This window comes from Calliphora vicina, chromosome 1, assembly GCF_958450345.1.
Source record: "Calliphora vicina chromosome 1, idCalVici1.1, whole genome shotgun sequence".
Taxonomy (NCBI): Eukaryota; Metazoa; Arthropoda; class Insecta; order Diptera; family Calliphoridae; genus Calliphora; species Calliphora vicina.
In genome coordinates, this window is record NC_088780.1 from 115,827,712 (window position 1) to 115,849,106 (window position 21,395).

General features: G+C 29.3%; 1 protein-coding gene across 2 annotated transcripts in view; it reads left to right on the top strand.

Moving 5' to 3' along the window:
• Orp8 (Oxysterol-binding protein-related protein 8) overlaps positions 1-18,403 on the top strand; it is a 67,007-nt gene extending 48,604 nt beyond the window's left edge. The window contains exons 1-10 of one of the 2 annotated variants that reach the window (XM_065515594.1): positions 7,005-7,151; positions 8,874-9,621; positions 11,158-11,304; positions 12,577-12,808; positions 12,871-13,101; positions 15,032-15,210; positions 15,291-15,472; positions 16,063-16,927; positions 17,001-17,293; positions 17,363-18,403. In XM_065515594.1, coding sequence (XP_065371666.1) covers positions 9,547-9,621; positions 11,158-11,304; positions 12,577-12,808; positions 12,871-13,101; positions 15,032-15,210; positions 15,291-15,472; positions 16,063-16,927; positions 17,001-17,293; positions 17,363-17,594 — 2,436 coding nt within the window. In that variant the 5' untranslated portion in view covers positions 7,005-7,151; positions 8,874-9,546 and the 3' untranslated portion in view covers positions 17,595-18,403. Of the gene's footprint in view, positions 1-7,004; positions 7,152-8,873; positions 9,622-11,157; positions 11,305-12,576; positions 12,809-12,870; positions 13,102-15,031; positions 15,211-15,290; positions 15,473-16,062; positions 16,928-17,000; positions 17,294-17,362 lie in introns of those variants that run through there. The other variant, XM_065515593.1, reaches the window with a different exon arrangement.
• Positions 18,404-21,395: the final 2,992 nt, after the last annotated feature.

A 21,395-nucleotide genomic window follows, 5' to 3' on the forward strand; every position in this document is an offset into this window, starting at 1 on the left:
ACCTGAATGAGAAAATTTCCCATCTACCTAAAAGTCGCAGTATACATTTTCAATTTGCGCACAGCTATATTTTCTCACTACTTTTAACGCCTACTTGCTAAACCCAATATTATTTTGAGTCATTAAGAAAAATATTAAATTTAATTTTCATTTTATTGTTTGTACTTTAAAAATGCTTACATATGGGCAATTCCATGATAATATCAACCACGTCTGAACAAAAACCCTTTTTTCCTATTTAAAAAACTTTAAAATTTTAATATTTGAAGGTATGAAGGCTTATTACATTTTATAAGAGTAAAACAAATATTTTAAATTTTTTAATTTATTTATTTATTTACATGATATTAAACTTATATAAATACAAGATTAATATATATAATAGTAGCACTGGCTACCTATGCCATCAGCTATTTCAATTTAAATAATATGTATTAGGCTAATGTGGCGGCGAAAACTGAGCCCCCAATTAGTATGTAGTATGAAATTAATTTGACTCTGATTGCTTTTTTCGCCATTATCACCTTGTTTTTTGAAACCGAATTCATATTTTTTATTTGTTTTTTAGTTTTTGGATACATGTATTTAGAGAATATATATTTTATTACTATAAGAGAAAAGTCTGTCGCGTACGGTATGTCACGTAAGATATTAAATTTTCTTTATTATAAAATCATCCAAAGATTGTTTTTATTTAAATATGACGGACTGTCAAGGAAAAATGTTGGTTTTAATGTAAGAAATTAAAAGCAAAATAAACTCCTCACGATTCGCAAATTTTCTCATCTTTTTTCAAAATCATTTCCGTTTTATGTCACTTACGTACGATACACCCTAATTTTGCTCGATATTTTGGACAACAATGTTTCGAATGTGCTCAAATTACACTACCATAGTGGAGAGGGTATAATCCGTTTGTGCAGATGTTTCTAACGCCCAAAAATATTAGTCTAACACCCACCTTAAACGATGTCCTTCCGTTCGTCTGGCTGGCTTCAAGTCCATGTAAACCTTGTGCTCAAAGTACAGGTAGCAATTTTGAAGATATTGTGAAGATATGTATCAAATTTGATCGATCAAATTTGATACATACATTTGCTTCAGCCCAAGGACGAAGCCTGGACGAAGAACTGGATGAAATCGGTTCATTATTTCGCCTAGACCGCATACAAATGTCCTCCTAATTGGACTTAATCGGTCATAACTGTTTAATTTATATAAGTATCTACACAAATTTCGCTTCAAATAAGTTTTATATACACGAAAATCATATCACGAAATTTTATGATGGATCAGTATATAATTGGTCTTAGCTCCCATTCGAAAATCACTTTAACGAGCATAAATCTCTTAAAAATTTTAGAATCCACATAAAATTCAACAGCCCAATTTCATGGCGATAGATCCATAATTAGACATAGCTCCCATATAAGGCCAACTTCCGAAAATCATTCACGAAAATAAATTATTGAAATTAAAAAAAAAATAAAATAGATTTTTGCTCATTTACTCATACTTGTTTTTTGACTATATTATCCTTTTAAAGGAATAAAGACGAAATTATTTTTCAAATACTCTTATTTTTGCAAAATCTACTCCACTCTATCTATAGGCATACAAATGTCACGTACAATGACATGAAATTGCCCATATGTACATACGAAGAGTTTAGAACGAATTTTATAAATCCGCCATAATAGACATTGTTCATTTTTAGTCTCGTTTTTGGTGTTTCAATACGTGGGAAGTAAATGTTAAACAAATTATACCTCTTACAGGCTGTAGTAAAGAGTATTGTAAAAAGATAAACAACACTGAAATTATTATTAGCGGTATTTAGTGACTAAACAATTTTAAAATTGTGATCGCAACGTTTATAGTATTTTTCATTAGACTTTTTTTTATCGATTTATTGAAATGTATTTATTTTTCTTTTCAATTTATTTAAAACAAATTATATTTGTTATTATGTTATTTATGGATACGAGTATTTTTTATGGCTCATACATTTTATTTTAGTTTAGAGTGTGTGTTAGAGTGTGTACTCTACATTAGACTAGTATAAACTAGTGAATTTTTAATCATGATACGCTAAACTCTTGAACAAATAACTTTAATTGTGAAAATTCACTATCTAAATCCAGAAAATTGTACTGTATCGCTTCGAGCAGCTAAATTCGATATTCAGGGTACTGTAACTGACAATTTATCAAAATACATACTATCGTAGTGAGACAAACAATGCAGTTGTTGCGCAAGAAATATTATGGTCGCGTATTTCTCGATTTGGCGATGTCAGCTGGCCAGCTCGTTCTTGTGATTTAATGCCGTTGGACTATTTTCTGTGGGTCCATTTAAAAGATTGGGTTTATGTGAACAAACCTTAAACAACTGATGCTCTGAAAGATGAAATTTGGCGAGATAAACGAAGCATTTTTGAAAAATGTGGTTAAAAATTTTGTGAAAAAAAGTTTGCAGACATGCTAATGGTGGACATTTGCCCAACATCATATTTTATTATTATTTTCCATATTTCCACTTTACATTCCTATCAAAAAAACATATTTTGTCAGTGCTTTTAAGCAAATTTATTCATAACCTCAAAATTGCTCTCATTTTTAAAATACTATAAATCACACTCCAAGAATCTATATAAATATATAAATGTCTTTGTAAGTTTGTTTGTTGGTTTGTTTATTTGTTTGAGCATCACGCCTAAACGGCTGAACCGATTTTATTGAAATTTGGAACGTACATAGATCCTTACTGGGAAGCGTCAATAGGCTATATATTTTTTTATTTTACTACGACAGGGGTAGCGAAGCGCTCCGGGTCAAGCTAGTATTATATAAATTATAAAACATATAAACAAGTAAACAAATAGCTTATGTATCAAAAAATTAACAAAGTGAGTTGAACGGTAAAAAGTTTAAGATCTATGAAACAGATAAAAGTTTTTATACGAAATGTATTAAGTATGTTGGTGCTGAGTATATAATATTTGGAAACAGGTAATTGTCTTGTTTCGTACTTCAGAAAAGTTATAGCAAAGTATAGGACGACGTTACGTCGTGGAGCACTACTACTAAGTAATGCTAATGCTATGTTCAAAATATTTTATTGCATTAACTGTAATTTATAATTACTGATAATTAAATTATTTTACATTGTTTTTCGATTTAACTGCTGCTTATGCTGTGGTGGCCAACAATTTTTTTTTTTTTAAATAAACCAAATTTCGTATTTTTAGTTCCATTTGTTTCGGGCATATCATGTATTAACAGCGGATGTTCGCTGAAGGGGGTCAACGTATTTCCTCATATCTTTGTAAATATATGTTGTACCAATTTTTCCAAACATATTTGGGGATCTTAAAACATTAATACTAATTTCATAACCTTAGGACCTTTTGTTTTGGCATCATCACACTTAATATTCAGTCTATAAAAAAATTTTAAATATTTGTTCCTAAATAGCTTGCCGCCACTGTACATATTTTATTTGCTATATTTAACAGTCAGTCATTTGATACGCGATACATGCCGATTTAATTTTGTTCTCATGTATTAATTGTTAATTAAGTATTTAACCAATTTTTAAATCAATCCCATAATAAGAATGAAATAATAAATTTTAACTAGAAATTTGATGTTAAGCGGAAATTTATTAAAAATTATCGTGATTGGAATCTCATATTCAAATTTTCATAATCTACTTTTCACATTTGTAGGAACATAAAAACAAATAGATGGGTTTTTAATCAAATATAATATTGAAATATAATTTCTAGCTTTTAATATGTCTGTTCTAATTCACTTTCATTGACCTAAGACTAATGAATTAATGAAAATGAATGAATTCTAATGTAGGCTAACCATACTAAAGCGGTATAAAAAGAATTTAAAAAAATTACAATAATTTGGATGTATTATTTGAAATTTTATTTTTATAATACATATTTGGATTTTGCAAACAAACGATCCGAAAATTATGTTAAAACCATTCTGTCAATATGTTTTAAATAAGGGCCTCTCAAATAACAAAACATATTAATATACATCAAATACAGTGCACTCGCGATAATATGAACTAATTAAACCCAGGCCAGTTCAGTTTTGCAAGATTGTTCATATCTGCGAATGACATCTAATTCCCATCAACATCTAGGGTAGTCCAAAAATTATTAAGCAGTCGAATTACAATTTAGCTACCTTGTTGATTTAGATTACAACTCTGTGTAGATAGATAAAATACGTTAAAAAAAAACAAAAATAAGCTGTTCATATTTTAAAAAGCTGAACAGCTTAGTTCCTTAAGTTCATATTTTAGAGTACCTAATGGAAGTAAAAAGTGTTCATATTTTGGTGTGTTCATATATTGGGGTGTTCATATTATCGCGAGTGCACTGTAAAATGTATTTAGCTTTCCAACAAACCTAAGTTTTTCAAAAAATGTTCTATATTAAATTGTTTTCACGAAAAAAATTCTTATAATTTATAAGTTATTTAATTGGATTTATTGGTGTATGTACGTATCCAAGAAATATCAATGTGTGTTTAATTTTATCTCTGCAAAACTGAGTTTTAACTTATGTAATTTCCATATTATGCTTGTTTTATTAAACTTCTCATCTTAACTATTTTTAAAATAATAAAAAATACACAATTTATAACTTCCTCTACGAATAGAAACATACCGTGATATTAATAATTATACAAACATATATATACATACAAATATATAGCAAACTTATTTTTAACATGCATTAAATATGGCCAAATAGCCGACTAGTTTCAGTCTATTAGATACGATCTAATAATACCCTACAATATGTATTAGAGGATACAAGAAGTAATAGGTTTTAAATTGGATAAAATACCAATACCTCTAAAATACTCTTCCAACTCGACTAATGTTAACGCTACAACACCAATAAATAATTATAAATTTTGAAAATACCCATTTTGATTTTCCGCATTGAAATCTAAACAAGTTAAAAAGTTTTTTTTTATTAATAATATAAGTCAGACCAAAATTACCATTGTCATTTAAAATAAGACAAATTAAATTGACATTACCATTGTCGTTTAATATCCTTATATATTTATGTTGTCATTTCGTTTGTAACACATCGATATATTAGTCGTAGATCCTCTGGGTCCTCATTAAAATTCTATGATGGTCTATTTATGCCTGTCAGTCTGTATGTAGATGACATGATAGGAACTATATGGATGAACCTAGGGGTGTGAAATTTACCTCAAAAAGTGCGTCCGTTTGACATAAAAAACACTATAGGGCCTAAACGAGAACAACCAAATTTGCAACAATTATTTCTAAATAGCTGATTTTTGTTTCCAAATGAACAAAAGAAGTATGAATAAATATGATATACGGACTTATCATTTTGTTCTCGATAACATTTTAATGCCTGATTATAGAACGACGAAATTTACCAGTGATATTTTCTATTATTTTAGAAAATATAAAATTAACCAATTCGGTTGAACAAGATAAATGTTTTCATACAAAAATGCACAAAAATCGTATTATATTGACACATTCGAATATAACACTCTTAGTTGATGCCGTTCCGAATCGTTGGCAAACATTGAATAACATTTATCGACCTTTTTGACATACTTGTCCTTTGCCACAAAAAACAAGTAAGAAAGTACCCTACACTGAGTAAATGTGTAAAAACCTTTTTTTTAATTTCAATAATTTATTTTCGTGAATGATTTTCGGAAGTTGGTATTATATGGGAGCTATGACTAATTATGGACCGATCGCCATAAAATTTCGTAACATGACTTCCGTATATAAAAAAATTATTTGAAACGAAATTTGTATAAAAAGTTGTGACCGATAAAGTAATTTGTATGGGGGCTAGATGAAATAATGGACCTATTTCAACCAGTTTTAATAGGCTTCACCTTTGGGCTGAAGCAAAGGTCTGCCCACAAGGCTTACATGGTCAATCAGGCAGTTAGCCAGCCAACCAACGGTTACAAATTCAAAAACGAAATGAACATAAGCACCATAAAAACGTTAGCTAAAAGATAAAAGCAACTTCAATTGTATAGGTTAACTAACTAATTTATTAATTGATATGATAAGAATAGAATAGAACATTCAACATGATTTTTTATTGGATAACTAAGTAAACATTGTGTTTTAAAAGTGTCCAAAATAACAGCAGATACTTGAATTCATTCTCACCAATTTATAGTGTTGAAACCCAAACGATTAATCATGATATTTGTGTATTTGTAATCAACACATAAATAAACAAAAATATTATCTATTGTTTTTAAATTTATTTATTAATAATTTGTTAGTTAAGTTATCATACACATACAAACAAAATTTGAAATGAAATTTATTAGCTAGAATTTAGTTTGCTTTTTGTTGTTTTGTTTTTGTTAATTTTTTTTTAAACCATTTAAATGTTTTGTTATTGTGCTTTTTTACAATTATTGTTTATTAGTTTGTGTGTAGTTCTTGTATTTTTTGTTTTCCTATGAGAGAACTAAGAGCCAAAAACCCATTAATTTGCCGGGTTGGTCTGGTCTGACTGCTTGCCTGCGTGCCTGGTTGTTTGCTTACTTTCATGCTTGCTATCTATCTATGCTGTTAGACTGTGCTTGCACTCGCTTGTATTTATATTGTATAAAATGGTCAGAAAAAGTTAGCAAGCAAATCCGTACCGTAGCTAGAACAGACAATACTAATTTAGTGGGCTTTAGTCATATGAGCACATTTAGTATTCAATGTTGTCACATTAGAAGTAGTATGAGCGTTTCAGTTTTTTCTTCTTCTTGTTCGACATTTGTTGTCTAATTTTGTGAGCGGCCTCCTGTTGCTGCTATTTTTTTTTTTTTTTCAATATCTCAATCAGTTTTTGAGTGGCAAACGTCGCGCATAACACGCTAAATTCAAATACACAAATAATAAAATTCGTACAAAAACAAACAAACAAAAAAAAAAAAACAAATATAAAAAAGAGAATAACACGCGAACTATAAGATACAACGTGCAGATAAATGTGATTTAATAAATAATTTAAAATAAATAAAATTTTTAACACATTATTTGATGTGATTTTATAAAATGCTACATTACGCTTTAGCGTTGTACGAGTATATAGTGTAAAATTCAAATATTTATTTAAAATATTCTGTTGTTTTTTTTTGTAGAAAGTATTTAGAACTTGTGTTGTGCTAATTTCTTAGATTTGTGACTTTTTTTAATATCTAACAAAAAAATATCAGCTCTAAATGAAAAAAATAAATAAAAATGTTAATTAATTTTCTTGACTGTCATCATAAGGTCTTTTGTGCAGATACCATCCTTGAAAATAATAATAACGATCTGAAATGAAAATGTTAACACATTAGATCGTGAGGACTTTGTAAAGCTTAACATATGTAGCTCCCAAAATGAAACCTGCAACATAAATAAAAAATTGCTTATAATCTCAAACCTTTAAAAAATAGAAAACAAACTAACGGTCATTATTACAACTTGCCTTTCAGTTCCTGGTACCTTTTTCAATTACTTAAAAGTTAACTTTAAGTAATTGAAAAAGGTACCCTTAAAGTTAACTTTTACTATTTCGAACTTAAAGGCAAGTTGTAATAAGGGCCCTAAAAAGTATTTATTATAATGGTACTGACAAAACAATGGAAGCTTAGGTTTATATTTTACAAAACTTGTCTGGCCCTTTTTTTACTAAGGTTTTCTATGGAATTGAGATCTGGCGGTTGGGCAGGCCACTTCAAAACTAACTACTCGGTTACAAACTAGGGGCATATTTTCCTAAGATAAATAATATGGTTTTAAATGGATCTGTTGGATTTCATTCATAGTAATTTCATGATAAGAATTGGACCTTCAACCTTCCAAAAAGAGAACAGTTTTCCATTTTTGTCTCAACCTGCAAATTGTATACTAGTAGTACAATATTTTTTTTAGAAATGTGAGATTTTTCTCGTGGCGATAGCAACCAAGACATTTGCCGTTTGGCTAACACTTTTAATTTAATGATTAGTGATAACCTCTGGGGGAGTAATTTTTTAAAATTTCTTAAACTCTCTTGCTATTAAATTATGTTGACTTGTAGTACTTTTACGAGGTCTTCCGCTCAAATGTTGAGTTTTTACAGTACCTGTCTCACGAAATTTGTTAATAATTAATAAACGGCTAATTTATTAATTGAAATTTAAGATCCAAGCAGTTCTGAATTGACTACTAAAGACAGTAATTTTCGCTAATTACTTGGCGGACTCAGTATTTGGCCCGTATGTGTTCATCCCAGGTAATCTAGCGTAAAGTCACTTAAAGTAGTCTTTGTCTTATAGCTAGCTATAACTAGCTAATCACTATTTCGTGACACATAGCTATAACTACTGGGATTAAGTAGCTTTCAACTGATATAACAATTACAATTATTATAATAAGAGTATTCATATAAATTTTTTTTTGGTTAGAAAAATGGAAAAATTTCATTCTGATTTTTTTACACTTGGTTAAAGTTTGTTAAAAAAATCAACTTTTTGGTGAATTTTTTTATGTTTGTTGTAACAAAAATTAAATTTTTCGACTTTTCCAACCATAATAATTTTGAAATGAATACCCTTAATTACAATTTTTAACTATATTCAATACAAATGGGATTAAGCAGTTTTTTACTTGGTTAAAATGTTTTGATTCTTATATACATAGGTACATATGTACTAAACTAAATTTTTAATTACCAAAAATGCTACAATAATTTTCAGCAATATTTTTTTAACCCAATTTTTTCTCAAATAGGGCTGATATTTTTTCGTACATAACTTTTTTTTTCAATTTGCATAAAAATCTTTTAGTTTATAAACAACAACAACAGCTATTCATCATCTAAAAAAGAAAATAAATAATACAATACCAAAAAACAAAAAAAAAAAATATAGTGAAATGAAAATGTGAAAACATAACGAAACAATGAAAAAAAACCTTTAAGATAAACATAAATATTTTGTAAACAAAATCTATGTACAATTTTACAGACACCCACTCGCACGCAAATCGTAGCAAAAACAAAACAAAGCAAAACAAAAGAAATCATATATTTTTTAAACGCAATGACAACTACAACAACAACAATAAACAAAAACCTTGGCTAGTTGTTGTTTATTTTAGACTTTTTTGTGATTTTTTTTTTATTTACATACAAAAAGTACAAATGAAAAATAAGAACTGACATTATTTAAAAACAAATTGTGATTCTTTTTTGCGCAAAGTAACTCAAAATCAAAAAAGTGCATCAATCTATCAACATATACAATTGTGTTGAATTTTTATATTCACTTAACCACTCCACCTTCAATTTTATTTTGTTTTTGTTTACTTACTTATTATTTTACTACACGTTTTGTAGTTCTCTCTCTGTGATATTCAAATATCTAATAACCCACCACACTCAAACCATTCAATCCATCTGTTTTTTCTATGATCTGATATACTGATCTTATTTGTGAACAATCATTATTTATAAACGAGATGAAATTCTTTTTAGGCATTGCCAATTGGGCAAGCGATAGTCGGGACAAATATGATGGCAATCAAACAGATAAGGTAAGTTGGAAATAATTTTCAATAACTAATACATATTATGAATGAAATTATTTAATACATATTAAGTATTTATACTCAAAGGTTCGAAAGAGTTAATTACTAATTAAATTTTTAAAATGAAATTTATTCTTAACTACTGCATTAAAAAATTCATTACGAATATAGTGAATTCATTCCTTTTAGTATTTAGTATTAATTTCTTACATTACAAAATAGCTAATACAATTATTGAATTATTAAATTTTTCTTAAATTCTTATCTGTTACAAAAAGACTTAAATAATTTTTTTTCAATTAATTTTGTAAATGATTAAAAATTAAAACAAAACTGAATGAAAAAAAAATAGTTTCACTCAATTTGTATTAGATTGGAACCATTTAAGGTTTGAATTAAATTTATTATGAATTAATTTAACAATGAATAAATTCTATTTAAATAAAAGCCTTTGAATGAAGATAAAGAATTTGTTATGCTGGGAGTGGATTTTGGAGCCCAAAATCCACACCAAATTGATGTATTGGTAGTTCAAAACTAATTTCCAATTTTAGATTATTGATAACCTCCCGGGGATTTATTTTAGGAAATTTCTTAAACTCTTATCTTGTCTTGGAGTAGTTTTTCGAGGTTTAATTGATTGAAATTCGCAAATCTTTACAATATTTAAAACAATTGTTTGGCAATGCTAAGAAGTATTCTTTCTATAAATGTATTTTTGTTAAAATTTAATGCATTTTTAATGCTGAAATTTACTATATTTTAATAGAAAACCTAGTAACATTTAATTTATCTTAGAAATATGCATACATATATTTGGTAAAAGGTCATGTTTTAAAAACTGAAATTACGGAATATGGTTCTCAAAAACAATTTCTATTGTATTGTTATACTTTTGTCCATTACCAATAATTGGATCTGTTACAAACGTAATGACATAATCAATACTCAAATGTTAATGCTCAAATATGCCTCAGTTGATTTTGAAGATCCTTCATAAAATGTAGGACATGTAGATACTTGTCCATATTTATTATTATTTTCTTTAAATTGAAATTCTAGATTTCGATTCCATGGTTTTATTTTACCAATAAAAAAACTAAGAATTTAATAGAAAACCTAGTAACATTTAATTTATCTTAGAAATATGCATACATATATTTGGTAAAAGGTCATGTTTTAAAAACTGAAATTACGGAATATGGTTCTCAAAAACAATTTCTATTGTATTGTTATACTTTTGTCCATTACCAATAATTGGATCTGTTACAAACGTAATGACATAATCAATACTCAAATGTTAATGCTCAAATATGCCTCAGTTGATTTTGAAGATCCTTCATAAAATGTAGGACATGTAGATACTTGTCCATATTTATTATTATTTTCTTTAAATTGAAATTCTAGATTTCGATTCCATGGTTTTATTTTACCAATAAAAAAACTAAGAATAGGTATATGTAAATGTTTATATCTTTGTTATTTTTTATACATATCTTTAAAAATAATTTAAATAACCACATTTATATTTTTCTGTTCCAGACATCAACAGACACATCCAAGCTGAATCGTAAAGAATCCTATAAAGCGCAACGTAAAAATTATAGGCGTGAAAAGAAACGTGTCGCATCTGAATTGTTAAATTCATTGCAAGATCCAGCTGTGATTGTATTGGCAGATTGGCTTAAGGTAAGCAAATCAAAATTTTATAACTTTTCTACGCAACAATGTAGTGCTTATTAGATCATAAGTATTTTATCTTATAAGTACTACATTGTTAGGATTTACATAATAATATAAAAAGGTGTGGGAGAATAAATGGACAAATCCACATTTAAATTGAAAAAAGTTGTGTAGGATGTCTGGCGCACTCACATACAAATCCTAGCAGATTACGATTACTCACTCATACCTACTGAAATTGATTTAACATGAAGTTTTGCGTATCGTCGTTTATATTTTCATTAATTTAAGTATTTTTCATCATCAACTGTAAGTTAATTATCACACACCCGCCCTCACATAACCTGCCTGTGTTTATATTGAATTTGTAAATATTTAGTTTTGAATGTTTATTATTATTTTGTTCTTTGTTTTTGTTTATTGCCATTGATATATTAATTAAACGGTTTCTTCAAAATTGATTAGCGTTTTAATTGCAAACAAAGTAAATTTATTTGTGTTTTTATTTATCGTTCTGTCAAGTCTGTTGGAATGGTGTTAACGACATTATTAGAAACAAAATTAGTTTTTATTTGCATAGGAAAAGAAATAAAGATACAAATTGAAACAGAAAAGAATGAAGAATATATAATTTATTAGGTCATTAATTGTTGTTAGAGGAAATTAAAATGATTTTTTTTAAAATAAAATTATTTAATATGACGACTACCGCAATGAAAAATGGTAATTCTGTGCATTGGGGGAAATAAAGCATTCGCGTGTAAGGTAATAACTAATTCATAATAAATAGAGGCATCGGAAATTATGATGAAGTGTTAGAAGGAATTCTATATTATATAAATTTATGCTTTTGCAAAATAAAATTGTGTTCTCTAACAGGCCTTACATTTTATTTTACATGATTTGTAGAAAAATATTTCAAACTGAGATTATTGACATACATAATACTTTTTTATAATTGCAAATATTTGAAAAATTTACGACTGGAGTAAGTGAGTAATCTATAATAAATTTTGCAAAGTTAATGGTGAAGAAGCTGTTCTATACGGTAGATCAGGTTAATGGACCTACTGAGACAATTGAATAATCGTAAAAGCTCAATATGCTACATATCAAAGTGCCATAATCAATTCGTTGTGTAGATCTAGTTCATAAAAGTACCCTCCTATGTCATATATCTGCAGAAATTATTACGTAAACTTGACATGTAATATCTACAATACCATTATTAATTTATAATTCATTAAAGTTTTATAAAACAAAATTCTTTATTTCTAGGTTCGGGGTACCCTAAAATCATGGACAAAACTATGGTGTGTCTTAAAGCCGGGTTTATTGCTAATTTATAAAAGTCCTAAAACCAAAAGTAGTCATTGGGTGGGGACTATACTATTGACATCATGTCAGGTTATTGAGAGGCCCAGTAAAAAGGATGGTTTTTGCTTTAAGCTATTCCATCCTTTAGAACAATCCATATGGGCTCCTCGAGGACCCGATAAGGAAACTATAGGTATAAAAAATAGTTAAAAACAAATTCTTTAAAATGTCTAATCATACAATCTATATTTTTAGGTGCCGTTACACAACCTTTACCAACTGCATATTTAATATTTAGGGCTCCAAGCCAAGCAGCTGGTAAATGTTGGATGGATGCTTTGGAGCTATCACTACGCTGTTCGGGTTTATTGCTGCGTTCCAATTCAACGCCAGGAACTAATCAAGTTACCGGTACCGTAGAGGCTTCTATATCACATGAAACCCAATGGTCTGAGGCTGACTATGAAAAACATTTTGATGATCAAGGTAAGTTTTGAAATGCTTTTTATGAAACACAATAGTTTTATACATAATAATTAAAATTTTTAACACTAACCCTTAACACGTTAAACTAAGAAAAATATCACAAAGTGATACGTAAGTCACAATATCTCACAGTACCCGATATGGATTATCTACACAAATCACCACACGACTCTGAAGTTAGTATTGCATCATCACGTAGCCAAACACCCTTACTGCAACAGCTCTACTTATCCATGACCAATTGGGAGCGCTTAGTCGGCCCGAATGCTCTTGAATTTAATAGAATTAAAAAATTACGCAAACTACATAAATCTAAAAATAGTGCTGGTGACTATATTGATGTATCCAGTGTAGATTCTTCTCCGAAATCAAAATCTTTAAAATTGAATAAAAAACGTAAAACAGCCAAGGCTCCCTTGATGAAATCACAATCTTTGGGATCCGTTCACACGACAACATCATCTAGTGAAGAAGATTATGAACCTTTAATCATACAGAAAAGTCTATCAATGAATCTTGTATCACCACGATCGATTAGTTGCCCACCCGGTACTACTGCTACTCCTACTTCTACCACATGCAAATTGCGATTATTAGAAATCATTCACTTTAGTTGGCTAGAGCTCTATTGATGATATTTGCTTTAAAAGAAATACAACTTAAGTATAGAAACCAAAGCTTGCGGATCATCTAGTGAAGAAGATTATGAACCTTTAATCATACAGAAAAGTCTATCAATGAATTTTGTATCACCACGATCGATTAGTTGCCCACCCGGTACTACTGCTACTCCTACTTCTACCACATGCAAATTGCGATTATTAGAAATCATTCACTTTAGTTGGCTAGAGCTCTATTGATGATCTTTGATTTAAAAGAAATACAACTTAAGTGTAGAAACGAAAGCTTGCGGATTTTTATGCCGATTCCTCTTCTCAGAGAAAATGAGATGAACTGGTTTTTTTGTCATTTGTATATTGTTGTTTGTGTTGCATATAATTATATTATCTGCTATTCACAAATACATAAATGTTAGAATTACGATGTTTGTTCGTAAAACATAAGAAAAGCATGACCACTCCAACCGAAATAGAGAGAGAGAGTAAGAAGATGAGAGCTTTAGAGAAGTCAATCAAATCAAATATATTATTTAGTGCGGATTCCGTCTAAGTTTTTAGTTTTCAAAACTTCATATAAAAAAACAAACGTATAGCGGTCCGCAAGGTTGTGTTTCTTCTTAATTATGTGTGGATTCCGTCTGCGTTTTAAGTTGTTAGATCTTCATATAAAAAACAACTTCATACCGACCCACAAGCTTGTATTTCTACACTAAACTAGAATTTTAGAATCTCATTTTCATTTCAAGTGATTAATTAAGTATCAAACATATAAATAATAAGTTTAAATTTATTTGTCGATATTTATATCTAAATATACAGGCATAATACAATTACATAGCCGTTTTGTTTGTTTGAAGATTTGGATAATGTTTAGATTCGTTGCAGAAGGTTTAAGTTAGTTTTATTTTTAATTTCTTTGTTTTTGTCGTCGAAGTATATACTAATGCGTTTCAATATTGATGCAACCTGATTTGAGTTCAATTTGAGTTTATAGTCTTTATATAACTACTTTTAACACTGAGACGACCATATAGTTCTTTAATTAATACATATTTACTACAAATTTTGAATTTTCTTTCATACTAAAATAAAACAAAACCACACAAACAAAAATGTCAAGAAATGTCAAGAAAATATATTAGAACTTACAAGAAATTTCAGAAAAATAATTCCGTATTATTCTTTGATTCCTTAGAACACATCACTAGCAGTAGGTGAATGAATTATCCTAATAATATAAACCTTTAGTAAATTAACTTTAGCCGTTTTTTAAACTATACTTCTAATCACTGTAACTGTGCTTTATTTAGATCTTGATGGTGATAGTCAAAATGAGGCTCCCACGGGTATAATGTCTGGCATTGATACAGATTCCGATTCAGATGGTAATGATATCATTGGTATCGATAATCAATTGCAACAAATTGACAATGAAGAGGAGCCAATTGAGACGCCATATATACCAATGCCGGAGGAGGAAATAAATACGGTTGGTTTTTGAAAAAATGCCTTAAAATTGTTGTAATTACATACATATGTACTTAAATTTTTATATTTGAACAAATTTAGCAAAGCGGCGAACAAGTTGAAGAATTGGCAGAAGAGAATAAAAGTTTAATATGGTGTTTGGTTAAACAAGTCCGTCCAGGTATGGATTTAAGTAAAGTCGTTTTACCCACATTCATATTGGAACCACGGTCATTTTTGGATAAGCTCTCTGATTCATATTATCATGCTGATATATTGTCAAGGTAAATTTTAAAAATTAACTGTTTTATTAGTTCCTGATTTTTTTTATTGAGTTCTTCTCTGAGACGAATTCAGACACTGTATCTGTTCATAAGCTGATTTAAGAATGATTCCAAAAGTATAATCTAACTAAATAAATGGGGTTTGGATACTCAAACGACATTAAACCAGGGTTGGCTACCGATTCGAAACGACTAAAAGGTAACGGCAACGCTAATTTGAATTATTTTTGTAATTTAGCGGTAACGTTATATTCTGTTCGGTAAGGTTATTTTAATGATAACGGTAATTGCATCCTGAATTAAATTAAATACTAAATAAAAATTTCCAAAAATTAAAAATTAGTTTTATTATTTCTGAAATAAAAAAATATTTTTATAATTTACGCTTATATTGGTAACAGTATTTTAGCGATAACAGTAGTAGAGCTGAAAGGGTATTTTAGGGGTAACGGTAGCCAACATTGCTTTAAACTGATTATTTAACTTTCAATTCAGATGAAAACTCGACTAAAGCTAGTTTTTTCAATGTATTTAATTATCCAAATTGTATAAAATATGTAAAACCATTTCATTTCAATTCCATCTTACAGAGCTGTTAATGAAGACGATCCTTTTACACGCATGAAACTAGTTGTACAATGGTATTTATCTGGTTTCTATAAGAAACCCAAAGGTCTTAAGAAGCCCTACAATCCCATATTGGGCGAAACGTTCCGTTGCTATTGGGAACATCCGAATGGCAGCCGCACTTATTATATAGCCGAGCAGGTCTCGCATCATCCACCGGTTTCGGCCTTCTACGTTACAAATCGCCAAGAAGGTTTCTGCATCAGTTGTTCCATCTTGGCCAAATCAAAATTTTACGGCAATAGCACTTCGGCGGTGCTAGAAGGTGTGGCTACGTTAACTCTTCTGCCAAGAGGAGAGAGTTATACGCTAACCACACCTTATGCCCACTGCAAAGGTATTCTCATGGGTACGCTCTCCATGGAATTGGGTGGTAAGATTAATATCGATTGTGAGAATACTGGTTACAAGACGGAGCTCGAATTCAAGCTGAAACCTTTCTTGGGCGGTTCCGATAGTACTAATATTATTGCTGGCAAAATAAAATTGGGTAAGGAAACGTTGGCTACCATTAGCGGCCATTGGGATGGTGAGATGCGTATAAAAGATGGCAAATCTGGAGAGGATTCTATGCTGTTTGCGGCTAGTCGTGATACGATGAAAAAACGTTTATTACGTTATGTGGTACCACTTGAGTCTCAGATGCCAAATGAATCCGAACGCTTGTGGAATTTAGTATCGGCTGCCATTGGACGTGATGATCAAGTGGGTGCTACCGAAGAGAAAACGGTACTGGAGGAACAACAACGTACTTCGGCTAAAGAGCGTAAAGCAACATTTGCCGAATGGGAACCGGCACATTTCCAACAAGATTTAATTACAGGCAAGGTAAGCTAAATTTTCAGTTTTATTCACGAGACATTTCTTTAAAATATAGTTATTTTTTAAATCTATTTTAAAGTGGATTTACAAATACGCTGATTTAAGGCCCTGGGATCCTCGGAATGACGTCAAACAATACGAATGGGACTATAAAGTATTAACTAAAACTAGACACCAGGCACCAATGGTACGCACCGCCAGCATCGTGAGCGTAGATCCAAGACAATCATCAATGGTAATTATGAAGGCTAAACGTAAAAATAAAACTGCTTCACCTTTGGCCAGTAATGATCCAAATAATTCGGATTCCAGTCAATCTCACGATGACTTTACTATATGTGATCAACCTGTCTCATCGCAAACTATAAGAAAGTAAGCGACATAACAAATGAAACTATAAACAAAAACTAATATTAGCATAACTAAAATTATTCTTTATAGACTTATGTTGGCTGTGGATCAGGTTAATAAATCTTTAGATGATCATAAGCGACAATTGGTGTTGATCAATTCGAAATTGGAACGTTTGCAATATGCACCACATAATACCAACACACAAAGCCACTCATCTTCGTTGTTGGGCGCCCTGCCCCAATCGATGTTGATTCGAGCTTCAGCTTATGCATTTGCAGCATTATTAGTAAGCCTTTGCCTTAAGTGGCTTTTATATTAGTTAACATGTGCAAAAATAATATTATAATTCATGAATACCTTTAATAACTAAAAGAACTTTTTCTAAGTCTAAACAAAATATATAAAATATAAACAGAAACAAATTATAAATATTATATACATATGTATATTTTTGCATTATTGGTATTACCCATTTGTTTATTTTTAATTGATTTCTCAAGTTTGGTTTAATACTTTTTAATTAGAAAAATCTAATATGTATTTCGTTGTTATATTATAATTGGACTTTTGATAAAAAAATTAGACAAAAAAATAATATAAAATTTTTTACTACATAATTTTTTTAACTGTGTTCTCTCCTTTCTTACTGTTTTAATATAAATATATACTCGTATAATTCAGTGTATGTAATGTATGTAAATTCCTTATTTTGTTTATTTATTCTATTCCAATTTAGTTTTAAGTAAAGGTTTTTATTAATTACTTTCTTAAAAAGAAAATTTATAATAATTTAAAATGAAATGTATGTAAATTAATTTTGCATTATGCAACTATCACTCTATCTATATATGTACTATTCCTCTTATCTCAGCCATTTTAATTAAAACAATAACATTTTTTGAAATTATAAATGCACTGCACTTTTAAAAAAAAATATTAATAATTGAGCCTCTGTTTTTTATAATAATCAATATTTAAAGAAACATATTTGTTTAAAATGTATATTTACTAAAGCAACATTTAATGAAAACTATTGTGTAAAAAATAAAAAATTTAATTATTTACTTTATTTCAAAAAGTTTAAAAAGAAATTTCTTTAATAAATTACATTTCCATTTAAATTGAAAATAGTGTGTTTTTATTTGTGTTGATTTAGATTTTGGTCAGCTTCAAATCTGTAAGTAAGTAGTTTTTTATAAAATTTACTGGGCATTAGCTTTATATAATTATGAATACATTAACACAACACTCGAGAAATTTGGAAACCGAATAGGTAGTCGGAAAATTTATGTTTTGATGTTACAGTTCATCGAAACATCCCAGGAAAAGAGGTATTAGTTCCACACCTAGTTCTTGAATACATGCAATGATTTTTTTTGAAATTGTCACCTCCAGAACTGGTTCTAAAGAAGGGTTGCGAAGCTACTACACGTCATTAAGAATGGTTCTTGAACCAGTTCTTAAATCAATGATTTTTGTTTGAAAAAAAAAACGGAACTAGTTTCTATTGTTTAGACTGAGACGAAATATTATGGTAATTCTAACAGTGCTCTGCAGCGCCTATCTGCAACTGCTGCCGCTTTTTTTACACTGGCATCTTCCAGTAGCTTCATGAATTATCTTAACTAGAATGTTCTATTTCTAGAGCTTTTAACAGCTTCAATGCTGCTATCATGCTTTAACATTTAGTGTTACCATACTTTCAAACAATATATGCGTGCGTAATAACTGCGTGCTATCAACATTGTTGATAAGTAGAAGCTTCTACTGATGGACATGTTTATAAACATCATGAATGTAGCAAGACCGTTAAATTTAAATTAATGCAAAACAACGTATCATCAAAAAATTCGAAATTGATTTTATTATTGATTACGACTCACCACATCATATTACATACAAAATGCAAAATATAGTATCATCAAGTACACGATTTTCTTAAACAAAATAACGTAGAAGTATCCTAATTCGGCTGTGCCGAATCTTATATACCCTTCACCAAATTATACTTTAAAATAAATTTTTTTAAATATTTTTAGGTAAACAAAATTTATTTTTTTTTCGAAATTGTTTTTTAATTTTTTTTAAAAAAAAGTTTGTTTCAAATTTTTTCAAAAATTTTTTTTAAAATTTTTTTTTTTTGACAAAAAAATTTTTTGAGGAAAAAAAAATTCGGGTCAAAAAATATTTTTCCCGATTTTGACCCATTGTAGGTCCAACTTACTATAGCCTTATCTACATCGTTGCAATGGACTTTGAAATATCTATCATTAGATATCCATATTGTCTATATTAATGACTTAGTAATCCACATATAGATCAAAAATAGGTAAAAAATCGAGGTTGTCCCGGTTTTTTGCTCATATCTCCGTTATTTATGGACGGATTTTGCTGATTTTAAATAGCAAACTTCTCGAAAGCATGTCTGACAGAATTATTGAAGATTTGGATCCCGAAGATATCTGGGGTCTTCAGAAAATTGATTTCAACTAACAGACAGACAGACGGACATAGCTTAATCGACTCCGCCTTAGAAATTACAAACGGAATGATAAACTTATAAATACCCTTCTCACGAAGGTGAAGGGTATAAAAACACTGTGTGCACTGCTTCATTGTGACCTGAAATCACATTCCATTAACTCATTGTATATTTACTCTTATTGTCATATGCTGTCTCTCATTCTATACTCTGTTGTTTTTGTTTTGTCGTTGGTTGTTATTGTTCCACATTCACACTCATTCGTTTTGTAAATAAATGCCCAACGATCTGAAGTAACTGTTGTGCTGGTGAATGTCTTGAGTAGCATATGAATGTGCTTGTGCAGCCTTTAGTAGCCACTACACTATCACGAAAAGGGTCTCAAATGTGGTTTTCGAGATGAAAGAGTATTCGGAATACGTTGAAATTTTTACAGTAGATAGATATTGATGTTGTTAGTTGATTTCTTGCAAAAAGTGAAATTTTAAAAATTTTGAGTTAATACAGTATTGTTGAGCGAGTGCGATATGTACGTATGTATATGAAATGAGTTATTTTAGAATATGTGAAGAACTGTAATTGCAATTGTAAATTTCTTTGACACCAGTGTCTGCTGCTACGCTAAAGAGGAACTGAACAGTGGGCGTGGCCCTTCCCATACTAAGTGAATATTTATTTTCGGGTGTCTGAATAACTACCCATTGTTCCTTCTTGGGTTCAAAATTGACGAGTTCGGAACAATACATGTATTGTATAAATTGTATTGGATACATGTATTGCAAAATTCGCTTTGAAATTAACGTTGAAATGTTTACAGTAGATAAATATTGATGTTGTTAGATGATTTCCTGCAAAAAGTGAAATTTTAAAAATTGTGTGTTAATACAGCATTGTTGAACGAATGCGATATGCGTATTTATACGAAAAAAATTCGAATTAATTTTTTTCAAGGCACATTTTTTAAAAAGAAATAAACGTTTTTAAACGGTTCCAAAAATCTGTTTCGGAACTAATAAATCTGTGGACTTTTGACAAAACAACTTACCTTAGAAAACAACTTAAGTGGAATTTTAAATTTTTTCAGGAGAACGTAAAAACTGTTGAATTGATCGAATATTTTAAATCGTTAATAACTGCATACATACTGCGATTTCAGAGAAAATATGATTGGGCGTTAATTTTTCTACCATGTGTTCGATCGAACCTATTGATAGAGTATTTTTTTTATACATAAGTCCTTTTTGCCAAAAAAAATTTGGTAGCTATGAAATGTTTATATATTTCGAGAATAATTTTTTGACCTAATGCCAATTTAAAGGTATTTATATGAAGGATTTGTACAAATTTTACCCAAATAGTGACCCAAATTGGTTAAATAAGTTAATAAGTTGTTAGCAGTAGTCCCTAAAAACAATTGCTATCATAAGGAATAATTAATTATTGTGCTTTTGTCTAATATATTTAGTTGAAATACGAAGAATCTGGAAAATTCGTATAGTTTTGTGAGGTAATTTTTCACACCTGTTTTGCAAAAAGTTCAAAGACTTTGGTGTAAAGCTGATTAATAAAAATTTTTAAATTGTGCAATATATCTTTAATATTCTATAGAAAGTATGTATTACAAATTAATTAGTACAA